Source organism: Pygoscelis adeliae, unplaced genomic scaffold (assembly GCF_000699105.1).
Source record: "Pygoscelis adeliae isolate BGI_AS28 unplaced genomic scaffold, ASM69910v1 Scaffold40, whole genome shotgun sequence".
NCBI classification, from domain to species: domain Eukaryota; kingdom Metazoa; phylum Chordata; class Aves; order Sphenisciformes; family Spheniscidae; genus Pygoscelis; species Pygoscelis adeliae.
In genome coordinates, this window is record NW_008823953.1 from 99,387 (window position 1) to 115,731 (window position 16,345).

Here is a 16,345-nt window from a genome sequence, read left to right on the forward strand (position 1 = left end):
CTCAATGCACTGAACCCTAATACAAAAGAACACCAGTTTGTCAAACATACGTTATTTGAGGATGCATATCAGTTAATCTTAGGCGGCTGACATTGTCAAAGACAGCCACGCTGGCAAGAGCTAAAAACATGCTAGGCAAGGAGGAAAGGGGGAATCATGCGAGAGCACAAGCGTGGCTGCTGAGAGACCAGCACCACCCAAAGCCAAAGCTCCCAAATTCCTGTCTTTCAATTCTCCCCAAACCAAAACTCTCCCACACCAGTTTCAAAGCACACATTTCCACTGCTGTTGACAAGAGGAGTTGCAAACCTGAAAAGACTAGTTGTCTGCCTGGCACAGGATCCAGCATCAGGTATTTTAAGAGCAAGATGAGAGCAAGGCTCTGTTCTGAAAAGACGTTTTAGTTGTCTATGTTAGTTTCACAGAAGCCTCTGCAAATATTTATGGGTCAAAGTAGAGCACATGATTAAGTCGTTGCAGCACTAGGGCCAGTATTTGCAATTCAGGATACCCACATTCTTTTGCTGCTATGGACATTACAGAGTGAAGTCCTAAAAAGCTTTTTTAAACAACAAACGAACAAAAAAGCACGTTACAATAGCAGAACTTCTAAGGATGCCAGGCTTTACATTTTAGTGTTTCCTACAGCTGCTTTTAGCAATTTAAGATGGTAGACGCATTCAGCCTTCAACAGGAGGGCCACCGTTCAAAAAATGGTTATTTTGGAGACTATACAACATACCTGTGTGTTTTCTCCCTCAAAGTTCACAGGAGCTAGAGACATGATAAACTAATTATCCTGCAAATCCTCTGAGATCAGTCTCTATTTCTGTTTTACAATTTGGCTCAAATCCAGATGTGAGCCAATATGGAAAATAAATGATTTATTATAAAAACAAAATTCTTATTTCTTCAATTTCCAAGCCTGTTTATATTACTGAACATGGTTACCTGAGATTAGGAAAGAAAAATGGAAATCAAGAGGACTGTGGTAGAAGTAATGGTATTTTCTACATATACTTAATACGAACCTGCTATTAACATAAATTTAAGTTGTTAAAATAAAACCCCCTCTCTCGCCATTCTGTGAAATTCTCTCCATTTCACGTACTAACACTGTTTTGGACCTAGTGACTTTTAAAGTTTCCTGTGTATGTTTTTTTTCTATTTACACATTTAACAGACTTAGTTGTATAGAAAAGTAATTTTTTTTTTATTCCCCAACTTGGCTTTTAAAAAAAAAAAATCCCTGAAAAATACAGATAAAGACTCAAATGCAGAACAATTCCTTGAATTACATAACTGATTTCTTCCAGACAAAGGGCTTCACATTGCTATCCTTACTATTAATTTCTGCCATCTCATAAGACAGAAAACGTCTGCTGAAAAGATTCCTTCAAAAAGAATATGTAGAAGTCACTCCCCAAGGTACACTGTTCACTGCAAACAATTACAAGATTTCAGTGGTAACACTGCTTGCTCTTTAATGAGAGACTATTTTATTTACTTGGAACAATTTTTATACACTACTAATTTCCAGAAACTAGTAACAACAGATACTTCTCCTATTTACAACTTCAAGGTATCTGCCATTCCAGAGTGGAAATGCTTCTCAGAAGGCATTTGCTCATTTTGGACCCAACAAAGAACCAGAGAAAATACCACTAGAGAAAATACACTTTGCCCCACCGCATTTACAAGGAATGCTTTGCATCTATAAGACTTCAGGAAGTGACTCACTTTCTTCTCAAGAAAGTGTTAGGTTTTATTTGGGATTTACAACATAGCAGTGCTCTAACGAAAATCCCCCAGGAGGAGAGGCAGTAAACAGACGTCGGTAGGAGAGAACAGAAGGAAGACCCCACCAAACGTTTTGATAACAATGCCTCTAGCCTGCAGTCCAAGACCTTGAAAAGTTCAGGTTAGAAGGAAAGTATTCTGACATACACAGCAGCCAGTTCAGAATAAACTGTCTACGGGTTGAACAGCCAATAACATTCATTCAGAAAACTTCGCTGTTTAAGCAGCCAAGGATGTCACTGAGCTGCTTTGTTTCTCACATAGGCAGCCCATTCTGTTCTACAGTACTTAGTAGTTCCTTAGAAAACTTTTCTTTTAAAGACAAATGGTCCTAGATCAAAATAATTTTTCTTCAAACTATAAAAAAGAAAAAAAGAAGCACCCTTTTCACCTGATCCATGATATAATTTATCTGTTGCACTGGAGACATGTACGTTACAAAAAGAGACAGAAACATTAAGAATAGAATCCAAGAAACATTTCTTTTTCCTATTCTCTATCTCAAACAGCAGTTTGTAGTCAAACAACAGTTAAAAAGAAATCATTGCCATCTCTGTAAGAAAACACGGCACAAAAATCTTCATCCTGAAGCAGGTCGAGTTTGGAAAAGGGATAACCAAGTAAGCACTGTAGAGCAGAAAGTGGTTTATATAGCCCAACCTCAGCTTCATCTTAAGAAACCACCCTCCCAGCAGGCACTGTATTAAGGAAAAGCAAAGAAAAGAATAGCAGACTTGGGTGGGTGGGTATAAAGAGGATGCAGGGATTTTATTTTATAGCCTTTAGTAGACAACAGGTCCCCTTGTTCCTTGCTCTACACCTAGGCAGTGCTCTAAGTTTTTACAGAAAGAGGAGGATTTCACCTTTTGGAACCAGTGTGGGAGAACAGGGCGTTGGTGATGCACTTAGGAAAAAAAATGGCAGTTCTACAAATGAACTCTTCCAAGTACCTGACACAGAGTGGAACAAATGCAAGTCTAGGACATTTAATGCGTGACTCAATAGAAGATCTCCACTTCATTTGAGTGAGTCTTTGAGTCAGTCTTTTACTGCAGACATGGAAGAGAAGAATTCAGGTACACTTTAATCTGGCCTGCCCCGAATGGATTACTTCGGAGAGAAAGAAACTGTATCTTTAGCAAGTAGCATACATGTAAAGTATTCAGAACTGTATGGGAGATACCAAAAGCTTTTCCTCTTTTGAAATGCAGTCAGCATCTCCTCTGTGGGGCTGATGAACATACAAAGTTAAAAGAAATAGAAGAACATAGTTAGCTTGAACTTCATTAATACCCAGTAAGGTCATTGTCAATCTTCCTCCAAAGGTTGTGCCTAGGAGTCTAGATTTTGGCTGTGACTTTTTTACGCCCCCTTGCACAATCACATAATTAGATTTTTCAAAAATATAAACAAAACCTTTCACCGCTCCCATGCAGCTAGCTGTGTCAGCTTTAGAACATACGTTCCCTTTGCAAACATGCCAACAGCTTGTGATGGATACTCTGACAAGTGCTGACACTGCTATGAAAAACCAATGCTTGGCTACTAGATTTTGTGACAACTCCAGGAGAAAAAAAAAATGCTAATTCTCTTCCTCCCACCTCCCGTGGAAGACAGGGAGTTTGAAAATGAGATATTAAAAAACAAAACAAAAAACCAATCAACAAATATCCACAATTAAAGGAACGTTTAATACTCTAGAACAGAGCTTTAAATTTAGCATTTCATTCATCCTCTAATATCAGGAACCACAATAAGGAAAAAGTCTGCTGCTTGTCCTTCAATCAATACAATCCCTTAAGAGTCCAAGCTTCAAAACATTCACATAAAATATTAGCGTTATATATTTGCAGTAGATAACCTGAACCAGCAAGGCAATCAATCAATTTTCAATTACTTATGGCAACTAGATAAGATGATAGTGCACACACTAACAACTGACAATAGTCATCTAATGAGCAGGCTCATGCCTTATGGAAGTCACGAGCCTCAGGGTTACATAATTAGTAATAGCCATTTACAATCATAAATATGTATTTCCTCTTCTGTCTTCACGAAGAAATTTTATTATATGTAAACTGAGATGTGCTCATCACAAAACCATCCAGCGTAACTTCTTTTTGCAAGGACCATACACTGCCTCTTATGTTATGGGGAGGGAGTTCATGAAATGCATTAGTAAAATTTCAGGTGTAGCAAGAGCATTAACTTATTTATTACGTAGTACATCGCAGCATTTTTACATCCCAGTAGATGTGTTCTGCATAATGCCATACTTACAACATCAAACTTCTGTGTGATGTTCCCCTGGACATCAAGTAAATAAACTTTGCCATAATGCGTTCCCAGTGCCAAAAACTGTAAAAGAGAGAGACCGATTACATAAACACAAAGACACCGCAACCAAAACTACAGCACCGCTAAACGAACTCCGGGATGTTTAGCAGATTGATTAGGAGCACCGGGGCGGGGGGAGGGGGAACAACCACCTTCTATAGACAAAGCTTATTTTAACTGCACCTAAAGAATAAAACAGGGCTTCAAGCCCATATTACTGTGATAGTGCAAGTTAGCTGTCAGAATGAGTCATGGGGACCCTCATCCACTGACAACTAATGGTGTGTCTGCAGTCCGTACACACTGCCTGATGGACTGTGGCAGCAAATTAAAAATGCAGCATGAAAGCAAGGACCAACACAGACCTGAAATAGTTCCTAGATCCTTTCTGCAGCTTTGTTTCAATCATAATGGTTTTCTTTAGGCTTTATTTTTAATTCTTCCTCATCGTTAACATAAAACCAAAACATTCAAAGACAGCAAAAGGCCACCAGTAAGCCATTGGTAAAATACTGCTGAATTATGGAAGGTTTCTGGCAGTGCATTTAAGCACACAGATGAACACTGGGTTTGCTTTCCTTCACGTAGTAACACTCCTACATTGAACACTCTCAAGACAAATACATTTTTCTTTGGAAATCTCAGGAGTTTCATTCTAAAAAATAGTAGCAAAATAAAGAAATCTCCACACAAATGTGTGCTATCACAAACTTATTTTGATACAAACAAGAAGGGAATTGATTCTGAGAGATCTGCTGTTAATTGAACCATGTGAACTACACCTAAATAGAAAAGGAAGAACTTCGGTACTACTTGATTTATGACAGAGGTTTCTTTTATTCCCCCCCTCCTTTCAGCATTACTCAAATAGTCTAGGCTCCTCAATTCTCTGTATTTCACTGCATGTGAGCATGCTTCATTGCAACCTATAATGAAATGCTCAAATTTACAGGCACTGCTAAGCGTGTCAGTCAGGCAGCACAATCTTTAAAAAATAACCTTACAGAAAGTCAAGGTTTAAAAGGATTCATCAAAATGGAATTGCTTAAAATGAAATTTCAGTTCAGGCACTTAAAATATGAAGCTACATTAAAAGGAGTCAAAAAAGGGAAGGAAGGGGTTCATTAGAAATTCATCCCCTGCAATGCCTTTCACTCCTGCAAGGTTGCCTTTTTTCAGGAAGAAAAAAGTCCCCCGGGTAAAAAAATCAATACTGGTTAATAAAACATCAGGTGTGCAGACATAACTAGGTATGACTATTCCACTGCACAGGCCTGCTTGAATGCACCAGGTGCCATGACGATTAGTCATCCAGTGCAGACAGCAAGCCTGGTGAAAATATGATGCTTTAGCAGTGAAAAAAAAAAAATAAAAAAAAAAAAAAAAGAGTAATTCGGGGGGGGGAAATTAGTCTGAATACAGAAGCCAGACTTTCAGGATTCCCAGCAAAGTTAAACTGCTTTAATCAGAGGCATATTTTACATAGTACTATATAATTTTGCCAATGATGACTGTTTAGTACGGCTTTTCCTGCTCTTGCAGGGCAAAAACAAACAAACAAAAAACCCAGAACAAAATAGAAAACACCCTCGCAAAAACTATAATCCAGCTACATTTTTAAGCTCTCTATTGTAAGAGACCTATTCCTAAAAGATTCCAGTACCTGGCTTCTAACAATATTGATCCTTCTCATAAATAGTGTATCTAGTTTGCTGGAAAACTAAAAGTACCGGGATACTTAAACAGCTTTCCTGTATTGTCACTCTCTGTGACACTATAGTTAAAGCTGTATCTGTCCACATCCTTATAGAAAAACTCCTGTTCATCTCTTGGCTTTCAAAATTTACCTGAGGCTCAGGAAAAAAAAAGGTAACACAAACAGGCCACAGACCAGGAGGAAATGCTTGCCAATTTTCCAAATATCTGTGTAATTCTAAGTTGTCAAAAACATTTTAAAAAGACTTATTGTTTTCATTCGCACAGTTAAAATACAAGCTTCATCTTAAGAGCCTCTCGAGCCATGGCAACAGTCCTTCGAGTAAAAGAAACACAGCGCAAGTCAAACTAGAAATATAGCCAAATAATAGAGATAGATCCCTCAACAATAACTGTTAAGGAGCTATTACTGGCTGTGAAAAATTATACATTCAGAAAACAGCTATTGTGTCTTACATACTAATAGTTACTTGACAAATCATTAACTCATACTTTCAGATGTTCTTCAGCATTCCTCAATATTTTAGTGTTATTCAGTATTTATAAAAGAAGAAAACTCAGAAAATAAAAAAGCAATTGTTTAAATCACTGAAGAAACATATGAAGTTTCTTCCTTGTAAGAACAAAGGAATGATTCTCTGTAAAATTTCTTTACTTTGCATTGTTCATCACTTTCTCCCTTTCATTCTCTTGTATGTCTCAAACCTTACCAGTATTAGAGTATGCGCATTCCCTCTCCTTGTTTTTAACATATTGAATCAGGGAAGGGGAACAGGGAAGTGTTAGTATGACACCCCCCCAAAAAAAAAACCCACCAAAGAAAAAAGGAATATTGTAATTACTTTCTTCCACACCGTATTAACAGCAACTCTGTTGCCTTCCACAGCTGAATATATGCTAAGCTGGCCCCTGGCATGAAAAAGTCTGTCTTCAGTGATTCAGGCTGTACGAATAAGCATAGTATATGCCATTTTCCTTTCTGAATAAAGGAAAGTTGGGACTGTATCCCAATTCTAGTTCATAATACATAGTTCATAATACAGCATGTCCACAATTAAAACCGAGTGAGCATTTTCCCAATAGCTTATGTAAACATCCCATCTAACAAATCCCTGCACCTATAATTCTCACCTCATTTTCTCACTAAGAAAGTGTGTACTGTTCAATGCAAGTTTACCATGAATTTTGTTTATATTAGTGTTGGCTTGCAATGCACCTCTAGATTTGGCAGCACTTCTACATGGAAATATACTGGTGCATTATAAGCACAGATGTATACATAAAACCAAGCAGAAGTTCTATGTCTACCATAAAGTCACGTAATACCTTTTCATGCACCGTCATGCAGCTGGCTGCATCCTTCTGGAGAATTTCAGTCACTCCATTAGAAAGCCGTTCATACTTCAGCTTAGGTTCTTCTTCACTCTCATCTTCCTACATTTTTAAGAGTGTAAGGAAAAGGGAGCAAGAGAAAAAACAAACAAACATTTAGAAGTTTATTTTAAATAAAAACAAATTAAAAGATACCCCAAAACTATCACACAGCAACAGGTGAAGATGGATCACTATTATCTCTTAACAACAGCCATTGCAATCAAAAGCCAAACTTTCGCATTATCATCATTGGAGGGGGCTTGGGTTGTGCTTTTTTGTTATTGATTTCTCTTTTTACTCCGAAGTTCTGGGTGCAAACAAAGACGCTATAGCAGGTTATCCATTCAGCTATAAGAGGCACTTAGTTGATATCTAAAAAGCAGGAAAAAATGTACATGAGTACTTTGTTACATAAAGTTAGTCATTCCCAATTTAGAAGAAAAATATAAAAGGGATGGATAGGGAAAAACAGACGATGATAAAATAAACTGTGCCACTGTAGCCACAATTCACTCTACACTGAAGCACGCAGGTTACAAGGAACTTCAAGACCTTTACTAGATGCTGCACCTCTGTAGGACGGATAGAGACAAAATGCTGTGAACAAAAATAAAAAGAATCCACTAGGAATAAGTTAATTGTATAAAATGCACCAATGGGTTTATGTTAAAAAAAAAAAAAAGAGTATAAATATGTTGTTGCAAAACGGTCTGGGAAAAGGATCCGGACACAGCCTATTCCTGTGGATCACCTATATCATCTGCATGTTAGGAACTTTTTCTGGTAAATACCAAAGCTTTCCTCTCTTTCTTTTCAAGCATATTAGGTGTTATCACCCAATCACTACCTCGATGCAAAGACAGATGATGCATCAAGTGGCACAGAGTGAAGAGAAAGGAGACCAAGCTAAAAAACACAAGCAGCAAATTCATTGATCAAAGAACACCCAACATGTTTATCTCTTAGGAAAAGAAAATCCAAGGTGCAAAATAGCTCTCTGGTCATAGGCATCTATCTGTAACAGATGGTCAACTGAAGTACAATGCCAGAGAGAGATTTCATAAGCTTCAGTAAGCCTCAGTTTATCTCTATGCATGCATAGACATACACAAACCCATATATATAGCCCTTGGTCCCCACTAGGAAACAGTATACCTGTAATAATAGTCTCCTACACTCACTATTAGTTCTAATGAACATGTCAACGTTGAGTGTGTTTCCCACATGAAACATCTCCCGCTCCTAAGCAACCAGAATATACCAGTGCAGTGCTCTAGTAAAGGAGCGCCTTTACTTCCCACCACCCACTGCTTTCCAATCCCTAGAATAGAAAATAAAAATGCACAGCATCAGCCTATAGCAGAAGAACTATATTTGTGCAACATTTTCTTGTAGCTAATGATGTGAAAAATAAATTTGGAAAAGATACATGTTAACATGTTAATAAAACATATTTTGTTTAAACTGCCTTTGGAGTACTAAAGCCAGTCCTTCCGAACTTAAACATTATGGCCATTTACCATGCGTGCTACCATCACACACGGTAATATGTACATACCCTCATACAAAGCACATAAAAGCCATACGGACCTATGGAAACATTCAATATTTAGCCCCATGCTTACATAAATATGCTGCAAAGAGAGGCTCTTTTAAAATGTTATTTGAGAGTTTTATGACAGAATACAAATGAGATTAATATAGGGATGTCAGCAGTCCGTGACGTAGCAGTCTGAAGTGAGGTGTCAAAACGTCCACCAAGAAGCAATTTTATTCAGTAAATCTAACACCGAACAAAGTTGTTACTCGACAGAATGACAATGTCAAATTACAGGGCTGTATATAAATCAGCCAAATTCCTTGTGCCTAGAGATCCTTAATAAATGACTACAGGGCAGAGGGAGGAAGTAAAGTCAAAGAAAAAAGTGTACATGTGATCAGAGGAGGGCGTAAGGAAGTATGCGTCCATTTTACAGCAATTAATACATCACTGCATTTTATACATTGCTTACAAAGATTACACTTGAAATGCATGGGTAATCATTGAATAAATTCATAAAAGTAAAAATTGAACTCCAGTCATCTAGTTTTATAAGATCCCACATGTTGCTAGAGTCTGGACATCAAATGTGCAACCAACGTGAAAAGTTAATTCTAGTCTCTTGAGTAGTTTGCATAAAAGCATTCATCCACGGACCATTAGATAAAGTTACTGTAAATAAGTTTTGCCTGTCTTATTTATGAGTGAAAACTAAGTAATTTTTCCTGCACATGCATATACAAAAAATATATGCTTTCAAAAGTCAGTGCACCGAAGCATTCTGCCAGGCTTCAAAAAGAGTAAATAAAATGAAAACTTCAAATATTAGGCACTAGGATGTACCCATTTCACGCTTTCTTGACAGGTATCTTATGTTAAGTAAAAGTCAAGCTAAAAGGTGAATTGAAATGGGGTGGGGGGACCTTGCTGTAAACAAAACAAAATGAAAAAGTTGATTTGCAAAAACACAAGATTTCTCTACTGCTTCAGACTCTACTTCATATATTAAATGCATTTGATGATCTCTTATTCAGAATATCAGCGTTTAATCATTTTAAAGGTATTTTTCTATCAGGAAAAGCTTTTATGCAGTCTGAACTTCTAAAGCAAACACAAGCCAGTGTTAATAAAAAGCAAATCAATAATTTTTGTTAAATTGTAATAATCCCGAAAACCTACAAATAAAACCATCAGCAGCCTGAGTTGAGGTGACAGTTAGCTGTGTTTCTATGACAACCTAGAGGAATAGTACAAGTCCTGACTTGCAGCAAAGCTAAGATATAAACAGAGTGACATTTACCCCATACAAGGAAACTCATTGCTTTCCTTTTTTAAAGGAAAATGTATTTCTCAACTAACATGGATTTTTACTAAGTGTATGGCACTTTTAATTAGAGAAGTCCTTTAAACCATCCTAGAGGATTCTAAACATTTGAAAAGAAATTTTATAGCACTGCTTCTTGTACCACCTCTTAACACTTCTGTATTTTCTGCCTAAAAAAAAACCAAAGCAAAACAAGCCCAACAACACTGAGTTTTGAAATTCTTATCAAATGTATTAAGAGAAAAAGAAATATATACTGCACAAAATGTGTAAAGCAGTCCACACATGGCAGCCTTAAATTCTGAAAGGGACGGAGACCCACAGAGCTGATGGAAGGTGGAAGCTACCTTCATGGTGTTGTAAAATAAATAATGACCATTTTTCAACCACAGGAATGCTAATTTGAAACTCATAGTCCTTTTAGTTTTCTACTTGCCTTTTACTGCTGAAGCTAGCAGTCAAATTGCTAAAAATACGCTGTAAAGAACCTGGAAAGAACAGGTATCCATAAACATTTCCCATTGAAAGCACATTTCCAATTGATTGAAATACTCTAAATTAACCAGTAAGACTAATACAAATCCCTTCCTACTAAGAGCTCTTCCATTTGTCACCACTGAACTCCTGAACTGAAAACAAATTCCTCTTCCCACACCTAACACCTAATAGGTCTGAAACTTGCTACCGACTCTTCTTCTGGAGCAGATTTACAAAACTGAGGAGAACTGCAAATGTGCAATAAGCTCTCAAAAGGCCAATGCCACTGCGAGGGATGCTCATCTGCCTTTCTGAATGCAGGCTCGCAACCTTCTTCAGATATTCTGCCCCATCTTTCCCAGCTTTGCCTACAGGAACAACTGTGGTGGAATAATAAGTAGAAAAAAATCTGAAATCAGTCCTCACGAAGAGAATTTCCAGAAGGAACCTGTGGGCAGTTCCCAGAGTTATTCCATTAGCCCACATTTGCTCCTGCAGCAGAGGATCTGCCCACAGGACAGTCTGTCACATGAACTACATGCTCTACTGATTGCGGATACTCTAATTATGTTACGGGCACTGACAGCAAAGTGTCATCCTTCCTGCACAATTTGCCCTCAAAGTTTTTCAAAGCCTTTATGGAAATAAACGGTGCATACATTATAAGGCAAGTGCCCTTCCTCTTTGCTGCACATCTTCTGTCCAGTCCCAGCTATAATTCCAATTACTATAGTTGGCCATCCCAGCATTGTTTGCACCTGCAAGTTTTGACCCTGCAAAGCATTTAAACTCAAATACAAAGATACCTGAAGTCCACCACTCAAGCAATTTCAAAGGAACTACACTCGCATCCTACTGCAACAAGGCCCCAGTGTCACAGGCCTTCCTAAAAGGCCATGTCTTTAAAAAAAAAAAAAAGACAAAACAAACAAACAAAAAAACCACAGCTCATTTTCATTTTTTTCATGCTTTCTTTGAAGTTCACGTCGATTTCAGAGATTATAAGAAAAATGTTAAATTTGCTTGTTTCCTCCTAGCTTAAAGGCCATTAAAAGTGCTCTGCCTCTGCTCTATCTGAATAGTTAATGTTTAGGATACATTCTAAAATCTCATTAAAAAAACAAAAAGAAAAAACCCCATTCCGCTGCCAAAGTGCAAACCCAACACTACTGCTAAAAAGCGAGAAGAGGCTGCTTGGCAATTTGTGAGAATAACTTTTCTTGACATTTAATACGGGCCAGACCTTTGGAAACCCATACAGAGCCTACTAAGAAATCAGCATTTTTATTTATTTAAACAGTCACCACTGTCCCGCAGAAGGGGGGGGTTTGTCAAACAAACTAGTTAGAGCTCCAGAATTATTAGTTTACAAACTATGTGAAAATCTCCAGTAGAACCAAAGAAACCAAGTCCATTTATTTTTGAGTTAAAATAAAGGTTCACAGAACTTCCTCAGTTATGTAAAAATGAATAAACACATCCTTAGTGCTCTGCTGGGGGCAGCTTCACTTATTACAGAAATTCAACAACAAATATGAAAAAAAAAACCAACAACACCCCCCCCCCCCCCCCAAAAAAACATTAAAAGACCTCAAGCCCCAGAATGCAGTCTCCAGGGAGAATTACTTCTCTTCTATATGTACAGAAGCACAGAGTGCAGCAAAATACCCAGCAGAACTCAGTTGCCAAGATCATGTATTACCTTTTTGGTCTTGACATCTTGACTTGATCAGCATAACCATCTCCAACTGTTAATTTTTTTTATGGAAATCATGTCTTAATCAGGGGGTTGGACTGGTTGTCTCAGTTTCGTTTTGCAGGGCCTGTGGGATGACGGACTGGGAAGGATCTTTCCTTTACAAATCCCCTAATTGACATGGGAGCAATGAGCACTTATCCAAGTGGCTGGTACCCCCGCTGGTACCCCTGGCTCCCAGGCCATCCGCAAACCCTTCCTATCACCAGCATTGCCTGGGAGGGCAGGACTGCACCAGGGAGGCTGTGCAAACCTCAGTTTGGACAAGGGGGCCCAACAAGCACCTTACAAACTTTAGGATAACTGTCACAAGATTTCCAAGAGGAAGCAAGTACTGTCTGACAAAAGATACAGCTAAATTTTTTTATTTAACCTTCACCTCATTACCACACCTGGGAATTGCACCACATGGGTCGTAATGCCTCCTTTGGCCTGGTAAAGAAACGATGATTATTTTCACAGTCTTTACCCTCTCCAGTTCAGATCCCAGACCTTTGTTAGGGCCTGACTATCTCCCTTCATTCAGGGTCAGGAGGTACTGAAGCACTGATTTATAAATGAATGTGACTTTAGATTTGCTAAACCCCACTCCCCCTTCAGAGAAAATACTCACCTAACACCGAGTCCCTCAGACAAGCAGGTTCACTATTCCATTAATCTGTCATCTGTAGTTCTCTCTACCCAGATCATACTTAGGCTAAATGTGGCCCAAATAATCTGGTAATCCAGATGTCCGCACAGGTCTCCATATTCCCCGTACCACCCCAGGAATATCCATGTGCATCATTTCTCAGCTCCTGCTTTACCATATTTCACGCAGAAATACCTACTTTTTCTAATAGCTGTATGCTAAAACACTGAGACTTCCCATTTTTTTGTACCTGAAGGCAGTAATTAGGCCTGACAAACTGCATAGTTTCTCCACCCTGGAAATAATGCTTCAGTTTAGACACCCTTGCTCAGGCAGGACAACAGGCACTTCAGCCTGGTCTGGAGGGCAATGCAAGATGCAGGCACAGCAATTCTTTACTGCAGCTCTGCAGGGCTGGGTCTGCTGACCGGGCTACCCTGGATTTTGGGATGCCAATGGAAAAGGAAACAAGTGACTCTGCTCACCGCAATGTTACATCAGACGGAGATTGAAGGGGGCGGCCTGACTTCAAAGTACCAGTCAATCCCACCTATAACCCAACTATCCAAAGCCAACAGGTTAAGGGTGCTGGCTACCAATGTAACACTTAATCTCCACTTTTAAGACTGCAGAGTCCTGAACCCTCACGAGCAAGAAGAAATACAACCTAACCCTCCCCTAGCCGCCCCCTTCCAAACCTGCTCTGCTTTGACCCCTGGCGATCCTCAGATGGACCTTTGCTGATACCCTAACTCTCCTCAAACACTTCACCAAACCCTCCCAGCCTGGACTCCCATCCCAATTTCAACACCTTCCAGTGTGCCTGCCAGGACCCCCGGTTTCTCACTCTTCAAAGCCACCACGTCCTCAGTTGGAAGCTCACTTCCAGCCAGGCAACCCTCATGGCAGAGTAGCTTTCCTATACCAAGTTTTTAATGACTGCTTACAGCCTGACATGAAGAAGCTTCTTCACAAGACACCAGAACCCAGCACGAACAGCTTAGCAGATACACTGCATTTGGATCTAAGGAAAAGCAGAGTGCAGCTCCCATCCCAGCAGCACACCCACACCAACTCACAGACGCGTGGGGTGACAGAGATCAAGACTGACCACTGAGCAAGAGGATTTGGAAATGCAGACAGTTACCGTCCTGTATTTCCGTGTCCTCTTTCCATACCTTAACAGCATAGATATTCTTCAAGTACACGGAAGGAAAAAGCGATTTTATTTTACTAATTCAGGGTTCACATATGCAAGTGAACACACTGCCCATTTGCAATACATGGGAATATGGCTAGTGAATTAAAAAATTAAGCAAAAAATTCTGCTACAAGTGAAAACGTCACACAGGAGGAAGACGACATAACACACGCAGGAGGATTAATATTCTTAAAGCAGTTTTAGAAAATATTAAAATGCAAGTTGCAACAAATTTCTAATGTCTGTTGATGAATTTAAGGAAGTATCATAATGTCACAACACAGTTTGGAGACGCCTTCAACTTCCATCCCAGACCATGTTTTAAAGTTCCTGTATTACTTGGTAATAACACTGAATAGCATTTTTGTTCTGTTTTTTGAGAACAGGAGAATGAAGAAAAACTCCTAATCTTTATCTACCAAACGTCTTACCATGCTCATAATTTTAAGTATGATAAATTTTAAGTATGATAACACCTTGGTTATACCTGTGATGGGGTAAATAGGCCTTCTCCCCCTCTTCCTTGTTATATTCCCATTTAATAGTCACAAAACACTCAGTCTTCATAAATCCTACTCTTGCCTTATGATTGCAGGCATCAGATTACTACTTGTACTTTAAAGATGAGAGGTAAAAGCTTTGAAACCCATATATTAAATTGGAATTGGTGTATCATCTATTTGATATAAGAAGGGATCCGAGAATATTTTTGGGTATTTGTCCACTTCCCTCTACCCCAAAAGCAAACGTGCTTTTTGTTTCCTTACAGCAACTTTGAGTAACCTGACTGGCTATTAACACATGTTGCATTGAGCATGCATGCCAGCAACGTCTTACTCTTCTTCAGCATCATTTGGAAAGCTCACCTTACTTGAAGGTGATGACCAGTTCTAGTCAGAAATGGTAGGATGGAGGTTTGCCTTTGGAAAGTTTCAGAAGTCAAATTTGTCAAAAGATGCAAATTACTGAGGCAGGCAAAGGGGACATATCACTATCTTTTTAAAAGACGTAGTTATTTACTCAAGTTTCTTCCATTGTAACATCTGATGACTTCTGTGTTTGCCCCTGATGCTGCCATTTTTGAAGGAACCCACCCACAGGACAACCTATTGCCCACCATTCTGACATGGGAGTCAGAAGAACCCCTAGCCCAATTCAGGTTTCTTCTCAAAACAACTGGAACCTAAACACTGGTTTTGGAAAATAATTTAAGAATCATTATTTCTGATAAAAGTAGGTAGAAATTCACAACACAAAGATGTGCCAAAACTTATGTTTTCATTGTTGCAAAAACAGTAGTGGATTGTTACTTTGTATAATCAAGACACACATGAAGTGCAATTTAAAAAGCCCATTCAGTCCTTAAAAGATAACACCTCAAATTCACGTATTAAAGATCTTCAAGTATATCTGGCCATATCTGCTTTTTAAAAAGATTCCTGTGTTCTAAAATGATGCAAACACCATACCTTCCCTGCTGCCCATTCCTAGGTCTTACCCTGCCTTCTTTTAAAAGAAAAAACAAATCCAAAAGCAAACCAGAAGAAAGCACTCAGTCCTCCGCAGTTTTGGCAGATATATCCACCTGTGCTGAAGGAACAAGCGACACAGAACAAACAAGGAGAATTATAGTAGAAGAATGCATAACTATTGCAAAGTGCAGCTTCATCATTACTGTTTCTCCATCCCCGGGATACAGTTTCCAGACTTGTGTTCCTGTCTCAATGATAAAGGGACTACCTGTGCTATTTTCAAGCTTAGGATCCTGACTCAATTTCTCTCAATGCAATCAAGTCTCTAACACTAAAGGGATGCCAAGAAAAACTCAGACTAAGGCCTTTAACCTCCAAAAGCCCAGTTTGCTAGGTAGCACACAAATTGGAATGCAATTTTATTACAAGTCGTTGTTTTATTTACTGTGCTGAATTTAAATATCGAGGACGTTACCAGACCCTCTAGAGACTAAAACTTACTGAGAGAACATAAACCTCTTTTCCTCCGTTACTTTCATATCAAAAAGTTTGTTCCCACAAGAAAATTTTAATAAAGCAGAAAAAATAAATTAGTGGTTTAAGAATAAGAATAGCAAAGAGCATTTCATCTTGAAGTCTCTGGTTCAAAAGCAGGTAGAGCAATAGTGAATAAAAGCTAGAAACATCCATGGTCTTGTTTATCAGCCTGCTTAGCCA

The 16,345-nt window shown here is 38.7% G+C and overlaps 1 protein-coding gene across 1 annotated transcript in view; it reads right to left on the minus strand.

Annotated features, from left to right (window-relative positions):
- The window catches only part of VPS41 (vacuolar protein sorting 41 homolog (S. cerevisiae)), a 110,610-nt gene that overhangs the window by 86,448 nt on the left and 7,817 nt on the right, over positions 1–16,345 (minus strand). Inside the window, exons 2-3 of the mRNA XM_009321437.1 lie at positions 7,180–7,287; positions 4,081–4,158 (exon numbers count right to left, since the gene is read on the minus strand). Of these exons, the coding sequence (XP_009319712.1) occupies positions 4,081–4,158; positions 7,180–7,197 (96 nt within the window). The 5' untranslated portion in view covers positions 7,198–7,287. The remainder of the gene's footprint in view (positions 1–4,080; positions 4,159–7,179; positions 7,288–16,345) is intronic.